The sequence below is a fragment of the Convolutriloba macropyga genome, chromosome 5, assembly GCF_964194025.1.
Source record: "Convolutriloba macropyga chromosome 5, txConMacr16.3, whole genome shotgun sequence".
Classification (NCBI taxonomy): Eukaryota; Metazoa; Xenacoelomorpha; order Acoela; family Convolutidae; genus Convolutriloba; species Convolutriloba macropyga.
In genome coordinates, this window is record NC_134472.1 from 57494871 (window position 1) to 57519654 (window position 24784).

The window sequence follows — 24784 nt, forward strand, 5'->3', positions numbered from 1 at the left end:
ACAACTTTGAAAGTTTTTTTCCCAGTTTAGGTAATTTTTTTTAAAAAATTCGCAAAGCAGGCTTAAGTGATTTTTGACGTATTCAAAAAACGCCAAAAAATGCCTTAAAAAGATAGCCAACATTTCCGTAAAATAGCTGCCATTGAATCCCATAAATCCTTTTAAGTTAAATAATCAAAAAAATGACGCTACTTCGATTAGATCTCGCAGTTAGGCACGCTGGTCTCTTTATGAGAGGACAGATGGATTAGCATCATTAGAAATAAGCATTAGACTTTGTAACTAAAACCAATTAGAATAAAGTTCAAAAACAGGGCAGATAAAATTGGGCTCAATGCAAAATGTTCAAAAAGTAGAATTAGGTGAAGCAAGACAAATCTTTGTTCGACAATAAAAAAGGCTAGCAATAATGGCCAGCTGAGGGCGGCTATCAATTAATATTCAGGCCCAAAAAGGGAAGGATACCACAGTTATTTCCAGTAAACTAAACATCCTTAGCTGCGACGCTCATCAATGTCATATTGATGCATGACACCAGTCCTTTATTCAATTCAAACGATATTAGATTTCCTTTTCCTGTTCTAACATGGTGTTCAGCACTTCAAAATGTGCCCCTATTAACAGCAACAAAATTATTTTATGAGGCCAAAAAAGTTGCATACCAAGAGATAGCAGAAAAACCTTACGACTGCAACTAAAAATAGGCAAAAATTCACAAGATTAGGCCTATTAAAATTAGCAAATGGCTCGAACCCCAGCAACAACAATTGACCAACTTTGTCTTCATTTGGGTTGAAATAGCCGAAGAAATAGCATAGCTGGCAAATTGTCAGAAAAAAGTAGCCACAGCTTCGTAGATCTGTAGTCTCAAAAAGATAAAAGAAACAACCAAAAAAGAAACTTTTCACTAAATGCGAGGTTAATTTTTGATAAAGAACTGTTTAACTCATTGCTGTTACTATTAGCTGTCCTAATTACCCTTCAATTAGAGTGACAAGCTCTCACTTACCCTTATCTCTTTGAATTAAAGGGAAGGAAAGTCAATTTCAGAGTAAATAATTCATTTTAGAGAGTGAGATAAGGATAAGTCACGTGTGACTAAAAACTTGTTCAAGCGAATTCTCTCTCCATTAAGAGTAAAAACTGAGGTCGCGCACGCAATTCATTTGAAAATTCATGAACAAACGAACGAAAAGCATTTGAAGTGATTCATATGGTCATAAAAAATCTTGACAAAATAAAAAAGTATAGCAGGACAAGTCCTGACACAATTCAAATAAATTTTTATTGACTAAACGAAAAATGACCCAGAATATACTATAGATGGATTGGGAAAACCATTTAAAAATAATTAAATAAAATTCGAAAAAATAGTAAAAAAATGAATGTCCCAACGCCGCATGTGAACAAAAAACCACTAGGGAAAAGCTTTTTGTTCCGACACCATTTCCTGGCCCCGCTTTAAAATTAGAGCGAAAAATTTCATGTCGCATAGCCACTCGCTTTTTCGCTCCAATTCCTGTTTGCAGCGTGACCAAAATCATCACTCCAATTTGACTTCAAAAATCATTAAAATGTGTGAACAGATCTTTTAAAAAAGACAGCGCCCCAATACAAAACATAGAGATAGAGAGCAGATTGCCGGAAGAGTTGCCGTTGACGCACTTGCCGCACATCGGGATTGAAACGGAAAAGAAGAGAAATTGGCAGAATTTTTTCTGTGTTCTAATTCGGTGTGCAGCTTCAATTAAATTCTAAAACGATACTAAATTATCTTCTTAACTGACAGCTATTAAGCTAAACGTCAACTAGAAGCGCTCTAATGCAATTTGATAACCTAACGGAGTATGACTTTATGACCAAGCTTTATCCCGTTTCTTTTGTTTATCCTTCTGACTTTGACTGCATTCACTACATTGCGTAATTCAATGCGTGAAAGAATTCAAAATCCATTCAGTTGAAACAGCGAGTGAGATCAGTCACAAGTCAAGCGGGAAAATTGTGACTTATGTAAAACGAAAAACGTGATCAAAGGCTATTGCGAATTTTAAAAAAGAGTAATTTTTACAATTCTTTGAATTGTAAAAAAAAACCAAGAGAAGACCAATAATAGCCTCTGCTAAAAATGACCATTGGTCTACTAAAAATGACCATTGCCTCGACTTTTTTGAAGATTAGACTTTGTATTGAGTGATCATTTTTTAAAACATAACTTACCAACGTCGGCCGAATTGCTCACAAACTATTAACGAGCGGTTGGGTGTCCTTAGCTCGCTGCGGCTTAGGGAGGCTAGTGTTGGTTTAAATGAGGGAGGAGCATGGGGAGAAAACAACAACTGAAACAATCACACTAGGCGCAAAAATTTGAAAAACATCAGGTTAACCGCAGAAAAGACAAACTGAAATTCCATTTCAAGAATTTTGTTACAAAGCACATCCTATAGATCTTGTAGAGCTTCATGAGCTGGAATTTATTCAGTTTCAAAATCACACAATTTATGAACACAACCAAGACAGCACAGTGCAATTTGTTTCCTAAGAACTGCAATGAAGTTCTATAAAAGCAGCACAAAAATATGCCAGAATATTGCAATAATTGAACATAGACTGAGCGTTTTTTGGCGAGGTGAGGCAAACAATTTAGAAGGGGACATAGGCTGGAGAAACTTCATTGGTGCAAAAACTTCTAACCAGGGAGTGGGGGTTCGAACGTAGGTTCATCGCTCACAATCCATTTTACTTTAGAAACAGACTTAATTTCTGAATTTCTGCAATTCATGAAAACAAAGCGTAAGTTCAAAACACACCCGGCAGATTGCCGGAAAATAGCCGCCGTTGATTCCAATAAGAATGATTGGGATTGAAAGAAGAGATATTGAAAAAAAAAGATTTTTGTACAAAAACATTTTTTAAGTCCGATTTATTTGATGGCATTTCGTACTTGAACATAACGTACTTCTGTTTCTTAGAGAGAGGCTACAGGGGCTATTATTAATACCAATAAGCATTAGAGATGGTAAATAAGACTTATAGGAACGAGGTTCAAATAGCGGGCATCTAAAATTGGGCTTTATGGGTTTATCCCGTTTCTACTTCTGACTTCAATTTTTTTATACTGACTCTGTTCATTTTGAATTGCTTTGCTGAGCAACTGATGTTCAAAATCACATTTAGCAGAATGAGAGAAGAGAGAAACTAGCCTAGAGAAGTCAAAAAGATATCACGCAAAATGTTGAAAAAGCGGCAAAATGAGGTAAAGCGAAACATTTTTTTATTCGACGAAGTAAAAAAACATAGCAGGACAAGTCCTGACGTACAATTCAAAGAATTTTCATTGACTTAACAGAAAACTACACCAAAAACGGACTATGAATGGATTGGAAAAACCATTTAGAAAAAAAAATCGATACAAAAAATCGAAAAAAAACAGTAAAAATCAGAAAGAAATTGCCGCATGTGAACAAAAAACACCGTTTTCTCACTCTACTTTAAATTTAGAGCGAAAAAATTTCACGTCGCAAAACCACTCGCTTTTTCGCTCCAATTCCTGTTTCGGCGTGACCAAAATCACTACTCCAATTTGACTTCAAAAATCATGAAAATGCGTGAACAGATCTTAAAAAAGACAGCGCCCCAATACAATTCAAATTCTTTGAATTGTTAAAAAATAGGAGCGCTATAATAGCCGGCTGAGAAGATGAGGGCGGCTATTAATCAATCAAAATCTAAAAGTCAAGCGAAGTGAAATCAAAAGAATCTTCAAGAAAAAGTCAAGCAAAAATTTTGCATAAAAAGACACAGACACGCGAAAATTTGGCATCCAAAAGTATTTCATGGAATTGATTTTTAGGTACAGAGAGCTGTAAAATTATACAGTCACTCTAAAAACACAGTCATTCACCTTCTTTAAAAAACCGGAAATTGCATTAGCTTTGCTCAGTCGTGACAATGTTGTCGTGAGAAACTCATTCTGACGCAGCGAGATTCAGAATTGCCATCAAAATTCAAAATTTACTGAGTTTCCATGATAGTTCTAGAGGAACTTTATGCAGCTAACGAGTACAATGCTAAAACTGTTACAACAAACACTTACTGACCCTAGTCAAGTTATATCTTGGTGCAAGAAATTATTTACGGATCAGCCGACTGCTAATTACAATGGCTTTTTAATATACTGTAATGCGTTGAAAAGTGAGACAAAGAACAGACAGGACTAACCGACTGGCTCTAAAACGTGTTCATGTAGGATGTTTTTATGAGCAACCACGTCCTATATGCATAATGTCAAATATTGTCATGCTATCGCTCACTTAATAGCGCAGGTTAAGAGGATATCAACTATCACGTTAATACTCACGATATCTTTATCCTGAAATCAGTCTGTAATAGACATCAATCCCTCATGATGACTTACATATGTCCCATTTTGAGCAGACCCAATATGAGGTGATAATTTGTCATCGGACCACACTACCAATCAGGTAAGGCAGAATGGATAATTTAAAAAGGAAATGTTTCCTCCTCCCGTCAACATTGTTTCAACTTCCTGGTGGAGAAATGATATGCAACGGATAGTTCTATATATTAGCAGATTATAATGTCTTACCAAGTCGAAATGATCTATTAATTGGTTCAATTTAAAATTCAGAAAATTCTGTCCCTTAGGATGCCAAAAACTGAACTCACGGGGAAGGAACACCCGCAAAAACCAATCGAATTATTTCTTCAACTAATTGGATCTAAATTTGGATTAAAATTTGCGAATATGAGGCATACTACTTCTAACTCTAAACTTAGGAAGCAGCTTAGAGGATAAATGTTCTGAAGGTAAAGATATCCACAATTTTTATAAGCAGAATTTGAAAACTTTACGACAATAATAATCATACAAAGATGGGGAAAGTGGACACAATGCGGATAACTCTTTAACTCCCTTCAGCACACATACTGTGTATGAAGAAAAGCAGGGCGAAGGGAGGGCTCATTTTATGCGCAAGGGTACTAAGACCATGAGGATACCCACCATGGTGATATTTCCTGTGACTTGGGTCACTGGCTTCAGCACATTAATGACAGCCACGTATCTCTTCTTTTGCGCAATCATGAGCGGCGTCGCCCCCGTAAGGGTCTTGGCGTTGGGGTTGGCACCCTCCCTCAGCAACAGGTCAACCATGGCTGTGTTGCCCTGGTGTGCCGCTATGTGCAATGCAGAGTGCCCTGCTTCGTTCGTGTCGTGTACGGAACAGCCCACTCGCAACAGGTATTTCACAACGTCCATGTTGTCTAAACACAACAAAGTTTCAACAGGTCAGAATTAAAAGCCCTACTTTCAGTACCTTAAGACGCAGAGTCATAGTTTTCCTATTCTACTTTACTGATCCAGAAGGTCACAAATTTTATTACTGTGACCAATATAGTTGGTTAATTTTTAGTTCTAAATAGTAAACATTTTACTTTGGAATTTTTCAATTAAATGCTTAGAAAGACCACACAACCCACACGGTTCATCAGAAAGCGTATGCCGGGATAAAAACAAAATGAAGTCTTTAAAATTATACATCAAGTTAGCATGACCACTGAGTCATGCAAATAACGATTATTGCAAGAATCCTGATTGTCTCAACTATTTTAACATCACAGCAATCCGTCCAAAAACTCTTTTTAAAGGCAACCTGTCACATCTAATTCACTCGAACTTCCAATTGACCTCTGAAATTTACAGCAGCCTCAAGCAATTAATGTGGAACCACTTTTGCACGGTTTCGTCGCAGCCGACTAAACGCAAATTGTAGTACATGGAAACTAAGCTACAAAACTCGCAAATTTGATCAAAATATTTCCACACATGATAATTCAAATTGCACATTACCATCAAAGCGCATGAAATAATTTATTTCACTTTGAAGACTTCAAATTGTATCATAACTTCTCAACTCGACCAAAATAGAGTAGAAATAGAAGTTAGTTAGTAGAAATTATAACCCGGGAGACTTATTCTACCAACACACGACAACTCAATAGCAACTAACTGAGCTTAGAACCTCCGATCTAGCACTAGATTAATACCACCACACAACTCACTTTTCTCTTTCTTGCATTTCACAACTTAAACGCATTTGTAGCTAGCACCCTGGCAAAAGAGTTGTGCCTAAACCAACTGTATCGGGACTATGAATTCGAACCATCAAAAGTTAAATATACTCAACTAACTCGCAATAGAGGCTTAATTCTTTTCGTAAACACTACAATTATCCACAATTTAGAACTCTAAGAAGAAACTATCAAACATTTACGTTAGCTATAACCGGGTCCTCATTTGAACCGGGTTCCTCACTCAAACATTGTATCATTCCTCGGCAAAACTTTCTTACACGCAACTTGCGTCTTTAAAACTTGTTCACGTGGTTAAGGACCAAGTGCCTCTTAAGCCGTCTGCATTTTATTTGATATTAAGTTAGACCAACTAGAGTCACTTAAACACAGCATGGCATTCTGAATGCTCTTCTAGGAGATAATCGCAGGTTTATCAATGAAAGCGGGGAAAGGAACAAACTCCAACTAGTTTGCTAAGTAAAGTGAATATGAAAAGAGTGAACTAAAGGCTGAGTTAGAAGACAAAACCAATAAAACCTTTGTGAACTTTTCTGCCATGACTTCAAACATGGTTGTGACAATCACTCTTCGATGGTACTGTACACAGAAAGCAAAGTGGCGCTAATCCTACTATTGGAATACACATTAAAGCATTAAAAGACCAGTTTAGATCAGAACAATCCGAGAGGAGCTCTCCCAAATCTACTTCAACAAATCAGACGTCATGACATCGAACTTAAAAACAAAAGGTATTCAATTCAATCCACGTAGCTGTCAACATTAAGAAAGGATAATTAGGGTAGCCTTAGCCTTCTCAGCCTCATAACTTTAAACATACATTAATACATTCGCCATATTCCTTTGCTCCCTACATGAACTAAACGGAATACCGATTGTCGCACAATTTGGTTATATCATCGAACAAACAGAAAACGATGACAAACTGGTAGACAAATAGGCCCATTTCAACTCAACGGTTATAGAGATCAATGTTTGAAAGAATGCAATAAATCCATTCGACTCAACCTTGTGACTTTCACCTGACTGAACTTTTATCCAGCAACATTTGAAAGATTTTGGGATAGGCACGAAACAAAGTCAAGCACAATGTTGCTATTGGATGGTTTATAGGAGACCAAAAGGCTATCTATCAAAGCGCTATAGCGGACCAAGGGTCACGTTCGTGCCTCGAATGCTCTGTCAGTTGTAATGGACGCACGCCCCATTGGTCTGCCAGTTGGGTTTTTCATTAGTTCTGTATATTGCCTTTCGGAAAAATTTCATACCAAGTTATTGCCTTGTAGTGCATGTAGAGATTAATTGAAAGAACACAAAACTATTTGAATTACATTTTGAAATTTGCCAGAATGTTAAAATATCACTACTATATCACCAAAAACAAACATAACCGACTGAAGTCGGGCGAATTTCTCTCAAACGACAGGCGAGCCGTTGGCTTCGACAACAGCTAGCCACGGTTTAGTGACCTCAGGGCACTACCTCTTTATCCCGTTTCTGAAGACGAAAGTCAAATGGGCCAGACGAAAAATCTGCCAAGCGAAAAACTGCATAAAAGACAAACAGGATTAATATATTTGCTACAATTTGCTTTTGAGAGCAATTAACAATGGTTTCCTAAAAAGTGCCTGTTAGATCATTTATGATAAAAAATATTTCAACTATAACTCATTGATAATGACTCAGGGATGATCACATTACGCTACATAACAGCAGCTGAAGTGCGGCATCAACAAAGAGAGAGAGAGAGAGAGAGAGAGAGAGAGAGAGTGATAAAAACGTGAACGAGAAAGAGAAGGAAAGGAACCCTAACAGAAAGAGAGAAAGAGACAGGAATATCTTCCATGATTGGACTCGACACTAACTTCTAGTTTTTTAACCATGTTAATAAATAAATCATATAGAAAATAACTGAAGGAAATAAAAAGTTTTCAACGCCGCAATACAAAAAAATTAAAAAAATTTTTTGTCTCGAAAGTTCTGTCAAGTATCCCATCTGCGAGACTTTTGTTGGTCAGTAATGGTCGATAAACTCAGAAAAGGACAAAAAATATTGATAAATATTGGAAAAATTTGCAAATTTTAACAAAACCTTGCTAAAACTCAAGACATTAATATTTTAAGAACCGATTCAAGGTCTCAAGAGACTATCCGGTATCCCTGTTTCAAGTCTGAAATAGTTTCACAGGCTTAAAGATCCAACAAAAATTTTCCAAAACTTTGAGAAGTTTAAAATTTATCCAAAAATTACTAAAACTGGAGTCATAAAAAATGTTGATCACCATCCCATTAACTCTAGAAACTATACAGTAGCTTATTATCAAACCTTGGAGGAGGTGCCAGGGCCTCTGTTGCCGGAAAAAATTGAAAACATGAAAAAATTGCAAATATTTTAAAAAAATAGCTTAAATTAGTGATATTTAAATCTATTTAAATCTAAAACATTCCATTACATCTTTAAGCTATGCAGTATCATATCAAACCCTAGAGGACGTTCGGTAGCCCTTCAGGCCAGAGAAACCTAAAAAAATGAAAAAATTCAAAAAACTTTTAAAAAATTGCAAGTTTAACAAAAAAAATTGCTAAAACTTGTAATATTAAAAAGTTGAAAATTAATCCATGATAAACAAAAAATGTCTAGTAACTTATTATCGAAGCCTAACGGAGGTTTTCTGACCCTTGAGGCTCAAAAAATCTGAATAATCACTATAAATGTCAAAAAATTGGAAAATGGCGAAAAATATCAAAAATATGCTAAAATTCGTGATGTTAAAACCTTACAAGAAATTCCATTTAATGTAGAAAATAATCAATAACCAATTTTAAAACCCTAGAGGTGGTTCCTTGGCTCTTGAGGCTGAAAAATTCTAAAAAACTACAAAATATTTCAAAAAAAAACTTGAAAAGCAAGTTTTATCAAAAAAATTGCTAAAATTTGTGACATTAAAAAGTTGAAAAACTATTCCATGGCCATTAAAAATTTGTCAATAACTTATTATCAAACCCCTTAGGATGTTTCCTGGCCCCTGAAAAAATTGCAAAATAGTAAAAAATTTTGTTTTTAGCAAGCGAATGTTCGTCAGTAGCTAGCCACGGGTGGGGGTCACCGGGGGTTGATTGGGGGGCACCGGGGGTGGGGGCATCAGTGCGGTGGGGGGGGGGGGGGTGTTGGCAATAGGGGGGCGGGGGTCAACAGTGGGGGTGTCTTCAAGAACCGCCCTTCACACCATACGTATAAGTCTCCAAAACAGTTTGAGCTGAAACAGAGTTGAAAGGCTCAAAGAGCACTAAATGCCCGCTGAACGCTACCTGATGATCCCGTTTTTGAGGACGATAAGTCAAAAGCGTCAGACGAAAAATCGGTCAAGCAAAAAATCGCATAAAAAAGACCGACAGGACTAATATAATTGCTACAAACTTCGTTTGAGCAATTATTTAACAAAAATCGGAGAACACAAGAAATTCTGAACCATCTCTTTGTGTGTGTATGTGTCAAAAATTACTTGAAAAAAAAACAGTTTCAAAAATTTACTGAAAAAGACTGATTTTTGTTCAGAGCGCAAAAGTTAACCCAAGAAGAGTCGACCGCGCAATGGTGAAGGATGGCCGAAATATCTGTGTGATTTTTTAAATGTTAAATAACAATTGATTATTTTTAAAACATTGTTGATTTGATGTTCTTTTTACAGCTATGTAAACCAATACACAGACTACGAAAAATTCACCGATATTCAACTAATATAATTTTTAAAAAAACAGGCAAAAAATCAACTTTAGGATAGAAGTCCCACAAAGGCGGTGGCCGAAAGATAAATTTTGCAAAATTAAGCCAAGAGAATGCGATGATAAGCAGAAAGAGTGCCTAGCCCCTCTGAGAATCAATCAACACTGCAGGTAGACAGTGACCAGAAAACACTTCTCATTGGGCTCAAACTTGAAACATACCCGGCAGATTGCCGGAAAATAGCCGCCGTTGATTCCAATAAGCATGACTGGTATTGAAAGAATAGAAGATATTGAAAAAAAAAAGATTTTTGTACAAAAACATTTTTTAAGTCCGATTTATTTTGATGGCATTTCGTAGTTGAACATAACGTACTTCTGTTTCTTAGAGAGAGGCTACAGGGGCTAATATCAATACCAATAAGCATTAGAGATGGTAACTAAGACTTATAGGAACGACGTTCAAATAGCGGGCATCTAAAATTGGGCTTTATGGGTTTATCCCGTTTCTACTTCTGACTTCAATTTTTATACTGACTCCGTTCATTTTGAATTGCTTTGCTGAGCAACTGATGTTCAAAATCACTTTTAGAAGAGTGAGAGAAGAGAGAAACTAGCCTCGAGAAGTGAAAAAGATATCACGCAAAATGTTGAAAAAGCGGCAAAATGAGGTAAAGCGAAACATTTTTTTATTCAACGAAGTAAAAAAAAACATAGCAGGACATGTCCTGACACACAATTCAAAGAATTTTCATTGACTGAACAGAAAACTAGACCAAGAACGGACTATGAATGGATTGGGAAAACCAATTCGATAAAAATCCGAAAAAATCGAAAACACTGTAAAAATCAAAGTGAAATTGCCGCATGTGAACAAAAAACCACTAGCGAGAAAGCGAATTTTTGTTCAAACACCGTTCTCTCACTCTACTTTAAATTTAGAGCGAAAAAATTTCACGCCGCAAAACCACTCGCTTTTTCGCTCCACTTCCTTTTTCGGCGTGACCAAAATCACTACTCCAATTTGACTTCAAAAAATCATGAAAATGTGTGAACAGAACTTAAAAAACATAGCAGGACAAGTCCTGACACACAATTCAAAGAATTTTCATTGACTAAACAGAAAACTAGACCATGAACGGACTATGAATAGATTGGGACAATCATTTAGAAAAAAATCCGATCCAAAAATTCGAAAAAACAGTAAAAATCAAAGTGAAATTGCCGCATGTGAACAAAAAACCACTAGCGAGATAGCGAATTTTTGTTCAAACACCGTTTTCTCACTCTACTTTAAAATTAGAGCGAAAAAAATTCACGCCGCAAAACCACTCGCTTTTTCGCTCCACTTCCTGTTTCGGCGTGACCAAAATCACTACTCCAGACTTCAAAAATCATGAAAATGTGTGAACAGATCTTAAAAAAAAACATAGCAGGACAAGTCCTAACGTACAATTCAAAGAACTTTCATTGACTAAACAGAAAAACTAGACCTGAAATGGACTATGAGTGAATTGAGAAAACCATTTCAAAAAAATCAGATCAAAAAATAAGAAAAAAAACAAAAAAATCAATGTCAAAATGCCGCATGTGAACAAAAAACCACTAGCGAGCAATGAAAATTTAATTCAAACAAAAAACTAGGCCTAACATGAGCTGTGAATGGATTGGGAAAACCATTTAGAAAAAATCCTATCCAAAAAATCGAAAAAACAGTAAAAATCAGAGTGAAATTGCCGCATGTGAACAAAAAACCACTACCGAGAAACCGAATTTTTGTTCAAACACCATTTTTGCACTCTACTTTAAAATTAGAGCGAAAAAAATTCACGCCGCAAAACCACTCGCTTTTTCGCTCCATTTCCTGTTTCGGCGTGACCAAAATCAATTCTCCAATTTGACTTCAAAAATCATGAAAATGTGTGAACAGATCTTAAAAAAAAGACAGCGCCCCAATACAATTCAAATTCTTTGAATTGTAAAAAGACAGCGCCCCAATACAATTCAAATTCTTTGAATTGTAAAAAAATAGGAGCGCTATAATAGCCGGCTGAGAAGATGAGGGCGGCTAATAAAAACGACCAAACTTAATGGCCATGACCAAATTTGCAGCGAGAAGACCGAATGATAATATCTCAGTGGCGCGAATTATATGATGAAAGCTCCATCTGTCAAAATTTAGCTCATTTGAAACCGAACGTTAATGTATTTGCTCGCCTTTTGGTTACTGCGCATTGTTTCTGCAAATATCCAAAACTAACGCTTCAGAGAATGCACTGAAAATTAAATACAGTAAACCAATCTTAGCGTCCTTGTGCAACTATTTTTTTAAAATGCGTATTAACGTACTCTGATCCACAGTTTACCAAAGCGTTTTATTGCGCTTGACGCGACAAGCATTAAAAAATCATTTTGGAAATTTACTATTACAACAGAGCAAAGAGGGGAATACGCCAAAATATAAAACAGTCCTAGCTTTATCTCACGCTAAAATTGGAAAGAAAACAGGGAGCTAGCAGGCAGGCTAGGCAGCAATCGCAGCGAAACTGAAGAGCGGAGAGGAGAGGAAATGTCCAGACGTTTTTCACGGATGCGCTTTATTTCAGTTCAGCATTATTCCATTCCTACATAATAGCCACATACTCATGCAAACACACCGTAGTATCACTACAAAAACTACCACCACTACCACAACTAACATCACTACTATTCCTAACCAGACAATTGATAAATTAGTACCACACACACAACAGGGAGCAAATAGGAGCATACTGCAATATTTAGCGCGCAATATAGGCGAGCCACCGCAAAGGAACTTTAACCAAGCAACACAAAGGCAGCGATTTAGATCGCTTAGTGCCGTTCCAGTTTGGATATTCAAAGACAAATAGATGAAAAGCGGTAACATTTCACTTCCCCAGTTTATTTAGGGTATAAAGAATGAATGGACTGGATTTCACTACGGAGGCTCCACATGAAAAGAAAACTATGGCTCTAGTGAAAATTTAATGTACTTCAGCCTCATTGCTTTTCCATCCTTCAGTGATGGAACAATAAACTATTAATCTCTCTCAAATTTGGAGTAATAACGCGCCGCAATTCATGATATCTCTCTTACTAAGGAAGCGTCACATGGTACAATGAGATCAAATCCTAACCAGAACAAACGGAAACTAATTACACAACAATAGAAATGGAGCCTTCAATCCTTGCCACAAAAGCTGCATCCAAAACACGTAAAAATTCTCATATCCCTTTTTATAATTCCTCCATTATGGTACAAAGTGACTCTGTAAGGTTGATCACAGGGAATGAGACAGACTATACTACAACGATCGTTAATTCCCTGACCTACATGTACTTCAGTGAGAACGCAAATTTTAAGCACGTTTTCCGTGCTGCCATCATTTCATCGAGCTAAGCAAACAAATTTACCCAATTTTGGGCCACACAAATAGAAGAGCTTATTTTTGACCTGAAATGGTCCCTAAATTCCTGCCTCAGGGAGTACTGACCTGAATAGACCAATTCCAATAACTCTCACGGATACAAATGACTTAGTGTTCTAGATTCATTCCCAAAGAATGTGAAGTTTTAGCGTGCTTTGATTACGTCACACTTGTACTAAAAAATTTGGGTTCTGAACCACGTTAAAAATCAGAAAGTCTTAAGAAAGTAAAGAACAAAGCCAGCAGATTTCTTGAACGGCTCGGAAACAGACTCGCGAGCCGTAGAATAGATTTAGAAACAGATACAGAACAATTGGAATCGCCGATGTGTGCTGTAATGTGTGCTGGAGGCAATCTTAATACTACAACTATAGTTGAATTTTTACTCACTGTGATGTATGGCAGTGAGAAGTGGAGTGAATCCTGCCTTCGTCCTGGTGTCCTTAGCCACTCCGAACTGCTCCACTAGACACGCACAACAGTCCACACTGTCTGCCTCTGCCGCCAGGTGAAGAGGAGTCACCAGATACTACAAAAATACACTCATACACAATACATGAAATCAATTCATTACAGAGAGGAAACATAACATTTGAAAGGACACTCTCCGCTACTTTAAGATGCAATTTTAAGTGAGCAAAAACAAATTTCGCAGAGAATTTTCCGATGCGATGTGATTTTTAACCGAATCTCTTTATGTTGTATCTAGTACTGCTGCATTTTTTCAGCTATTCTGCTTCAAGGAATCTATTACAATCACTATTAAAGTTCACTGCGGACAACGAGCCAAAAAGCAGGAAAACATATTGCTGGTCTCAACGACATCTGCAGCATCTCAACTAACCGCAGTAGCGATTTGAGGATCTCCTTTGGAGTTGACCAGTAACTGAATCATGTTCAGATGCTTCTCTCTAGCCGCCAAGTGCAGAGGTGCAGTGCCATTATCGTTAGTGGCGTTCACATTCGCCCCGTACGTGATCAAATTGTGCGCATCTTTCCTGTTGTCCCTCTTGGCCGCAATGTGAAGGGGCGTGTAGCCATTGCTAGCAACGCAGTGAGGCGACGCTTTGCATTGCAGCAGAATGTTTGTAACATCGTGGTGCAAGTAATGTACAGATACGTGCAGAGGAGTTAACATGAGTTTTCCAGCCAAGTCTGGATTCGCGCCGCTTTGTAGTAACACTTGGGCTACTTGAGGCTTGTCGTACTTGGCTGCCAGGTGTAGAGGTGAAAGCTGCTTCTTCGTGAGACAGTTGGGCTCTGCTTTGTTCTGCAGCAGATACTCCACGACAGCTGGATGACCTGAGACATAAATATCACTTCAAGAGTTAAACAGCACTCAAAAGAGGTTAAATGCGGCAAAAAGTTGCTGACTCGAACTTCCCGACAGAGATATCTGAGAATACCAGTATCTTTTTCTTAACAGAAAGGTTAAAGAAAAAATAGTTTCAAATCAAAAATTAAAGAAGTAGTCCAATTTTTTATTGAAATTCGACCCGAACTTGACAATCATTATCATGTAAAATCTGAATATCCATGATAATATAGAAAAATTTGGGGTGCTCTACGGCAGATATAGGATCTCTCTCAACCTTTTTTTTTTTTTATATCCAATCATAAATTTAAGGTGTGCTTGGTTGTGGAAATCATGGTTTAAATCATTTCTAAGTTCAGTCAATTCTCAGAAAGTTTTCTTGCGATCAACCTTGTGCCCACAAATCACCATGGCGCCCACGCAATTGAGTATTTGCCTTTTATTTGTTCCCACAAACCCTCACAATCGGGTCTTCAAAATTTCTTCAAAATCAACCCACACAATCGGGTTGAACAGAAGAAATGAGCATTGTCCCCGCTCATTGGGTGACAAACAAGTTCGCGCACAGCAATAACTGGGCAACTAAAATTGGGTGAGTCAACACTGTAAATTAACTATTGTGGGGCTGAAGGTGTTGTCGCAGGAATGAGTCTCATAACAGGGGATCTCTGGCGATCAGCATTGTGGCTGAACCTCTCATTAAAGTCACTGAGACTCCTTGAGATAACCGATTGTAGGCAACTGATAAACCAGCTGGTTGAAAGTTTCGGTTATCGGCAAGCAAGGCTATACGTTTCAAAGTTTTCCGGACCAAATCTGAGAAGCCCCCGAAAGATTCAAACGCGAGTGGTACAAACTGGATACCTATTTCGGCACATTTTTGGGCATATTGTTCATATTTCCTATCTTCAGCATTTGTCAGAGCAAAACCACACCTCCTCGCCGCATCTGAAATTAGACTGGGCTGCAGTGGGGAAGTTATGGTCACGTCTAACGCAGATGGTTGTCCCGCTGACCAGCTTGGCAAGTATATGTCTCCTGGCCTTGAGTTATTATCTGGAATCAAATTTTTCTGTTCGCAGACGGGTGATAAGTTTGCGGTCGAGCAAGCAGCAAATATTCTATCCCTCACTCTATCGTGCCGCGATATCATATCCCCCCGACCATGACAGCTTAAAGCGTGATCACCCAGCTTGTCCAGTCTGCCGTTTTGACAGTAAGGGCACTTTCGTTCCTCAATGTATAACGGAACACCAATCCGATACTTCAATGCGGCTCTGAATTCATTTGGCTGAAGGTGAAGGCCCAGACTAGGGATTGGAGGTGCGGAAAGCCAGGCACCAGATTGAGGCAACGTTAGTGAAAGCAAACGAGCTTTCTCCCGATTTGAAGTCTGATTACCAAGAAGGTCAGAAAAAGCAGCATCGTCAAGTGCCTCCTGAATCTTGTGTTGCGTATATTGGCTAATTTCTAGATTCTTCAGTTCTTCCACTGTTTCTTTGAAAATTTGATTGTCTGTAATTTTCTCACCGGTTATTTGTTCCACTAAAGCGTCTGCCTGCGATACTGACCCAACAAACGCCGCTTTCAATTGGTCAATTGCTTGTCTAATTCCAACGCCAGTTTTGCTTATTGGTAGACAAGCCTGCTTCCAAGCGTTGTCACTTATAAGGGTGCCTAACATATTCTCAAATGTTGTTCTCTGAAGCTTGTCAAAATCCTGCAAAATAACAGAGGATTCGTCAGATGGAGTGTTACATCGCAGGGAATATACCATCTTTGGGGCACCAAGACAGCTTCGAAGAATTCCAAGCGCACAATGTGGGTCGTCTAGGTACGCCAAGTTGTCGAGCAGTTTTTCTATTTTGTTGACTCTTTTCCTCAAAGATGCAGCAACAAAACTGGGATTGCCGATGGCAGCGCCCAAGATCTCAAGTCCTTCTTTGCTATTTCTTTTTACTCTGTTATCTATAGCGTTCAGATCAACGGGTGACCAAAGCTCACATTTTTCTATTCTGAGCTCTAAGCCGCATCCTTCACCCAAATTTGTCAACAAATTCAATGCTGTGCAAAGTTGTTGGTGGGTACCAGCAAGGATGCCATCATCCAAATACCAATTATGCTGTACTAGATTTGGTAACTTTGTTTCAATTTCTTTAATGATTGGCCACAGAGCTAGTGAAAACAAAAGCGGCCCCAAAGGATCCCCTTGTTGCACTCCCGATTGGCTACTTAAGTATGTGTTGTTAAAATGCAAATGACTGTGTTGTGAGTAGCAAAAAGTCGCAAAAGGGGCAACACTAGGTAAGAATTTTGCGACTGCTTCCAAAACCTTGCTTCTTTTTACCGAATTGAAGGCATTTTTGAAATCAATCTGCAATATTCCGGAATTTTTTGACCTTTGCAGTTTTTCAAAGGAAACTCTTGTTGCATGTACTATGCCCTCAGCACCACCCTTGACTGCTACCCCCAATTGTTTTGTGTTAAAAAGATCAGCAGCATCTGAATTCGCTTCACGAGCTATGCATTTAGCAATAAGACGTCGAATGACTTCCCCAACAGCGATAGGACGGACCCCACCTTTCAATTTTTTCAATGCAGTTATTGTTGCACTGCATAGTATAGGAGCAACAAATTCGGGAAGCTGACCCCTGCTAGCTAAGTTGACAAATTTTGTTAAACTAGTGATTGCTCGCTTTGATTGATCAGGGGCACCGCAGTTTACTGCATGCAGCAGATGCTCGGGATACATTTTTGACGGCCCAGCTGCAGTAAATTTGGAGAACGACTCGATTTGGAAGAATACTGATGCCTCGTCAAATTGATATGCGTTCGTGTTAGCATCTTGATCAAATTGGTGGTCAGGTTGCTTTTCTTTAGGGTGGAGCTTTTTAAGTTCATTCAACGTTGCAGCATTGTCAGGTGCAACGCCGTCAGAAGACAGAACTTTCGCTGCCCTCCCAAACTGCCCCTGCAGACAAAGAGATTTCGCGCGGCTTGCTAAGGCGTCTATTGACTCATTGCTAGTTTTATTTGACTGCTTCATTGAGGCCGCCTCGTACCACAGTGCAGCATAATCACCTGATTTCCATCGCTCAAGTCTGCTCAACAACTGTTTCTCTTGCTGCTGCTTGTGTTTCTTACCGCCACGATTAGACGCGCGTAGAACACATTTGCTAATTGCAAAGAGCTTTTTCCAATTCTCTAACGATTGCGCGTGTGAAATGCAAGCATCGATAACGGATGTTAGTAATTCTGACCATCTCACCCGAAACTTTACAGGAATGAACCTTAGGGTAGGGATGTGCTTACTGCTGATGGTTTCGAGATCTGGGAGTTCATTTAGATTTATATCTGTTGTAGCTAGATTTGGTGAACTCGCGGATTGCACAATCTCATCTATTCGCTTAGCTAAATCACGTGGTATCTTTTTCACTTTAGACAGTAAAGGCGTAAATTGCGAGTAGGCCCATATTGATTTGGAGCACACCATCTCATCGAAGTTCGGTCCCCACTGGTCATATCTAATTTTAGTTTTTCCAAGATGATGTTCGATAACAGATATCTGGTACAGTTTATCCTTTTTGTCGGGGTAGAAAAGTGTTGTTTTGGGGGGCACTTGAAAGCGGGAAGTGTTGTCATCAATTATTAAATTATTCATTTGCTGAGTCAGTCCCGAAGATAAATTGCATTGTTTTGCCCCCTGACTAAGCTCTGTAGTATTGTTAGTCTCAGCTAACGAAACCTTCTTGCTTTCTCTAGTTTTCATAACTGTTAACATTGAATGCGCAATTGCCTATCAAGTTTTTTTTTATCCAACCAGATAAAAAAAAACAAGGGCGGGGGTCGTTTTGGTTAGATCTCACCGGTTTGAGGTCCACAAAAGCTGCTGAAGAACCACTACATAATTGATTTGCTCACGTGCACATTGCTTCTGATATGATAACAGTAAAAAAAAAAGTTGGTGGGGGATCAATCTAGGGTGCTCAAGATTCGGTGTAAAATTTGTTTCTATTTTCGTCTTGCTTGTTGAAATCAAGAGAGCAACTTGAACGCACGTGGATTTACAGAATCTTCAAAACTTTCAAATTCTCACCTAATTCTTCCCAATAAGTGCCGGGATCCTTTTTTCTGAAAACCCCAATTTCCCGTACACATAACTCGCAACAAACTTTTATGGCATTTCATCTCGTTCAGATTTTTCTAGAGTTAATTTCTAGCTCAACTAACCTTCCCGGGTGGCCATATGTATTGGCCGGTAGTTGTCTAGAGCTTCATGTTCCACATCAGCCTCTCTCTTCACCAGTAACTTCGTCATATCCAGATCTCCATTCCTCGCAGCTATGTGCAGTGGTGTCAATTTTTCAAGAGCTTCTGCGTTCACGTCTGCGCCTAAAACAGTTCTCAATTCATGAACACCAGAGAAGACTTTGGATTTTTTCTTTTTTTATAAGACGACTGAGGAAAGAAAGTCTTTTTATTTCAACAAGAAGGCCGACAAATAGGAAACTAACAACATTTGAATCCTCGTCAAACTATCCAAATTGCTCAAAGATCACCTGTAACGACGTTAACACTAAAGCAGATATCATTAATTTCAAATGATGCATACAAAACCTTTGTCAAGCAGAAGCTGTGCTAAGTTGTAGTGTCCACCCCTGACTGCGAAATGCAAGGGTGACTCGTAATAGTTCTTTGTCTGTACATTAGGCCTTGCCTTGCAGTCCAGAAGTGGCTTTGCACACTGAAAATAAACCATCATTCAAATTATAAAACGTATTTAATAACTTGTTATATTATTACCTAAACGCAATTATTACCTTGTTATAAAACGCTATTATTACCTCGCAATTACGTTTTTAATACCTTCAATCTAAGCGCACTTGAAAGAAACTTACATCGTCAAATCCGAAGAAACAGGCAACATGCAAGGGTGTCATTCCACTCTCATTGGGGATGTTTGGATCCGCATTGTATTCTCTCAACAGAAGCAGAATAATTCTGATTCGTCTCTTCTTTACTGCGATATGCAAAGCTGCATAGCCATTCTAAACAACGAGTTTTCAGTAAATTCAGCATGGAACAATTATTTATTTCTTAAAACTGGACCAGCCTATGAAGCTTCTAAAAAATGGTACAAGTACATACAGTAAAACATAGCTGACAGATTGCCAGAAAATAGCCGCAATAGCTTCGTAGATCTGCAGTCTCAAAAAACAGTACAAAAGACGGACCAAAAAATTTCGTCTTATCATTGAAGGCTGATATGTTAAATTTTGATTAAAAATCTGTATTACTTTTTGCTGCCTCTATTAGCTGCTCTATAATAACCTTCATTTAGATTGACACACACCCATTTGACCTTATCTCTTTGAATTAAAGTAAATAAAAATCAATTTCAAAGTGAGGAAGTCATTTTTGTGAGTGAGGTAAGTCAAGTGTTACCAAAAATTTAATCACGCAAATGAACAAAAAAACTCGCTCCACTAAGAGCGAAAAATGACGTCACACATGCACTTCAGTGGAAATGGCATGAACAAATGAACAAAAAGCAGATTTGAAGTGGTTGTGACGTCATATGGTCGTAACAAAAATCGCGACGACGAAATAAAAAAAACATAGCCGGAAGAATTCCGGAAGCGACTCGAAGCGTCAAAACTTCACAAAAAACCGTAACTGCAGCTGAAGCCATTATCTTTTGCATTAAACCATTAACTCATTACCTCCCCAGGCCTGATCTAAAAATTGGTGAAATTTTAACCACCAAGAGTCACCAAGAGAAACAAAACGCAGCAAATTCTTTTTTATTCAAAACGTTTGGTAGCGTTCAAAAAGTCTGAAATAATTAGTATGATCAAAATGCTGATAGGCTGAAAAAGCCGACAGGGCTATCAATTGGGCTCAAATAATTCATGAATAATTCATTAATCTAAAAAAAACGCGAAAGCAAACGGCAGATAATGATCTTAGAAAATGAGTTAAATTTTTCAAAGAATGATCAAATTTAAGAATCAGAAAACCACTACAAAAAAAATTTCTAATCACTACAATAAAGAAAAAAACAAGGCACACTTCTTCCTTGTTGTATATATGCTCGACAACATGATTTCATACTTACTCAAAACTTAAATTAATCATAGAAAAGACATAAGCAACAATAATATTCAAAGGCAAGAAGTTGTTAAAAAACAATATCAAGGCCGGAGAAAAGAAATGCAAAAAATACTAATAAGTGTTGTCTAGCAAACTCGCATTACTGCCTTATGTTGAATGAAGCCAATTGCAAATCAAAGAAATGACAAAAAATCTAATAAAAAGCTAAAAACAATCAATTTTCTAACAACTGAAAAAATCAATATAACGAATATAAATGTAGGTGCAACGACAAAGCTAGAATGATACAAACTAGAATGTGAGGAATATGGACACAATGTAAGGAACACCGGAACAAAAGACTAATTCTTGATTTTTGAAATTCAAAATCACATTGAAAATTCAAGAAAAACCAATACATTCCATTGTTCAGCATTCGAGACATAGAAAAGACAACGAGTCATCCGAGACAAAAATCCGCCCTCCTGAACAGAACGAAAAAGAAAAAGCAGAAATCAAAAATACAAAACATTGAAACATTTCGCAAAAACAATGGTCGAAGAACTTTTAAGACTGCATTTATGAAATTAATTTTAACTGGTTTTCAAAAATTAACGCCAGAAAATGATTGGATTGAAACAAAATTAAAGTCCCTCATGTTGCACAAAAAGACTATTTCTAGTAATTAAAACCAAAATACCAACAAAAAAGACAAAAATTCGAAAAACTACCAAAATCGGATTAGCATATGTTCAATTCTATAAAAACAAAATTACATCGAGGTAAAAAGAGGCGTTGAGTAGATGAACTATCAAAGGGTAGCTGCCATATTAACTGATTTATGACAAATAAACGGCTGAAAGATCCAGAAATGAAGAAAATAGCATATGTACAATTTTATAAAAACAAAATTACATCGAGGTAAAAAGAGGCGTTGAGTATATGAATTATCAAAGGGTAGTTGCCATATTATCTGATTTATGACAAATAGACGGTTGAAAGATCCAGAACTGAAGAAATTAATAGGAAAAATCCTAAAATTAACTTTAAAAAACGGACAAAAAACAAAAGTATGTGCCAATTTTGAACTTGAAACGCATTTTCAGGCTCTGCAAAACACTGTGGTATCAATTGCCGAGGTTTACATTTCAATATAGCATCAAATAAAAATCATTTCTACAAAAAACCAAATTACAAGCAAAAACAATGGGCCACTTAGACGAAAAAGCGGCTAAAAACGGTTATCTATATGTGCCATTCAGTCAAAAACTACTTTTCAAAGTCAAAAAGTCATTCACTCAAAAAGTCATTCACTAAACGTAGCGCATGATCAAAGAAACTTCTCACACTCAGAAAAAATTAGTTCACACGGCAATTTTACTCACTTTCGCTTTTAGGTTAAAACAGCGTCTGAACGAATAGTACTTCCGGTTAAAAAAAACCTTAAGAAAATCTTCGAGTCGTAAAAACCAAGAGAAGGCCAATAATAGCCCCAGCTATCGCTATGCGGCTATTAATAAGAGATCCATTTTCACCAGATCCTCTTAGACTTTATTTTTTATTAATTAAAAGACAATTATTTCGCATTCAACCTTAACAGTTAGGGCATCACATTCTAATTCTAACATTTTAAAAATTCCGTCGAAACTTTCCATTTCAAAATTTGCACTGATTTGCACAAGGAACCTGGGAACTACTATTCGGTATCCGATATGACCAAGCGGATATTGTTGTAACGCCCTTGTTAAACCTCATACTTGTTAAAAGCAAATATGAGCCTTCTACACATAGAGATTTAATATCCTAAATTCTTACCAGTGCCTTGGCATCTGGTGATGCTCCTCTCTCCAGAACAAACTTGCAGGTCTCGAAGTGTCCGCAGTGGGCTGTGATGTGTAGAGGAGTCAACAAGTCTTTCGTTACGTCATCAACTGGAATCCCGTGATGCAACAATAGACGGGCACATGACTCATTGTTGCCTTGTGCTGCCATGTGCAGAGCTGAGAGACCACTCTGAACAAAAAACATGTGATGGTTCCAGAGAAACATTTTTTCAGTTCAAATTCTATTTTCAATTTCAACTTATTCGATTCGTTCCACTCGTGTTAGAGACAACGACACCGCACTGTACTGATAAGGGATCGCAAAAATCTGACCTTTTCTACGAAAGCCTTTCAAATGATTCCTACCTACATTGACTGCACAATCTCTTCGTAATACACGCATTTTAGTTTCGCTAGTTACAGTTTCATCTAATTATTGTCCGGACCACATAATTCTGATTGCTCTTGTTGGAAGATTTACCTTAGTTTTGATTTTATGATCTGCTCCCTTGACCAACAGTTTATCCACTACTTCATCATGTCCATTCCTGCTAGCACAGTGGAGACCCGTCAGGCCATCCTTTGTTTTATAATCAATCTTCGCATTCGAATTCACAAACAACTCCACCAAATCCACCTTGCCCCATTTAGAGGCCACATGTAGAGGCACTATGCTGTTCTTAGCAGCCTGGTCAATGTTAGCACCGAAGTTAATTAAATGATTAGCTATCTTGTAATGACCGTATCTGGCTGCAACGTGCAAGGGTGTGAAGTTAGTGGATGACATAATGTTAGGGTCGTATTTCTTCGTCAGAAGGAGCAACGTTGATTTCTCGTCGTTCTTTCGTACTGCTACATGTAGGGCGGGCAGTTTATACCCCTTCTTGGAGTGCTCTGCTTCTAAGAGGGTGGCTACGATCTTTGCATGCTGTTGTTGAAGAGCAACTGCTAAGGGAGTAAATCCTTCCTAAAAACACAGTTTTACCAATATATCTTTGCAGTTCAGGTAAAATTTAAACACTTATTTATTGATTTCGACAACAATCTGTTTTCTTGTAGCGGATTTTCAGAAAAAAAAACTGCTCAGAAAGTAGCGTAAACTTCAGTTAAATTCATTAAACTTTTCCCGTATTTAAACACGACTGCTGAACTGTTCCCGGGTTGGAGTCCCATAGAATCCCATCGATGGGTCATAGTTATTTCATAGTAGCTTTTAGATCCATCGATGGATCAGTGTAATTTCATAAAACCTAACTTCCCATCGATGGATCAGTGTAATTTCATAAAACCTAACTTCCCATCGATGGATCATAGTAAATCCATGAAAATGAAAATTTCGAAAATCTCACATGTTAATCAATTTTCTTAAATAAAATGCAGTTACGTGCCCCTAAATGCCTCGTTTTTAGTAACGTGTCACCAAAAAGAGACCAAAAAAGAGCTGTCGTGGGGGGGGGGGGGCATTGCTTCAATTGGTTCAATTGTTATACCGGGCATTGGTTCAATTGGTTCAATTGTTATCAGATACTTTTCGCAGGTCATGTCTCAATAGTCTTTTTTTTTCAGATATACTGATTGATTGCGGCAGAAGTCAGATGTCATTATCCACACAAAGGAAAGAACGAATCGTGAGTTGGAAACGTTATTTATACCCAGCATATTTATTTTATTTACCCAGCTTAGTAGGTGCATAGTATTTGACGCACGGGCTCTACATAATGATTTATTATGTAATGGCACGTGCTCTGTAACTGGGGGGGGGGGGGGGCATAACGTACTGGAGGGGGGGGGGCATAACGTACTGGGGGCATAACGTACTGGGGGCATAACGTACTGGGGGCATAACGTACTGGGGGCATAACGTACTTCTATTATATCTAATAGATTAGATATATTAGATCTAATCTATTAGATAGATTAGATCTAATATATCTAATCTATCTAATATATCAAATCTATCTAAATTATCTATTCTATCTAATATATCTAATCTAATCTATCTAATATAACTAATCTATCTAATACATCTAATCTATCTAATATATCTAATCTATCGAATATATCAAATCAATCTAAATTATCTAATCTATCTAATATTTCTAATCTATCTAATCTATCTAGTACAAGAGAGAAAATGTTTTTTCTCTTTCAAAAAGCAATGGCTAGCAGTTCTGAAGTTGTCATGATCCAGAGGAATTCATGGTAAGTACATAAAAAGTTTCTATGAATCAGAGGAACTCATGCTTAAATCATAAAAGTTGCTATGATCC

At 37.7% G+C, this 24784-nt stretch overlaps 1 protein-coding gene across 8 annotated transcripts in view; it reads right to left on the reverse strand.

The window, feature by feature from the left end:
* The window catches only part of LOC142339499 (uncharacterized), a 97453-nt gene that overhangs the window by 44494 nt on the left and 28175 nt on the right, over positions 1-24784 (reverse strand). For all 8 annotated transcript variants that reach the window (XM_075389563.1, XM_075389564.1, XM_075389565.1 and 5 more), the window contains exons 5-12: positions 22996-23481; positions 22507-22704; positions 19497-19646; positions 19216-19342; positions 18829-18990; positions 14128-14585; positions 13674-13812; positions 5024-5283 (exon numbers count right to left, since the gene is read on the reverse strand). In XM_075389563.1, the coding sequence (XP_075245678.1) occupies positions 5024-5283; positions 13674-13812; positions 14128-14585; positions 18829-18990; positions 19216-19342; positions 19497-19646; positions 22507-22704; positions 22996-23481 (1980 nt within the window). The remainder of the gene's footprint in view (positions 1-5023; positions 5284-13673; positions 13813-14127; positions 14586-18828; positions 18991-19215; positions 19343-19496; positions 19647-22506; positions 22705-22995; positions 23482-24784) is intronic.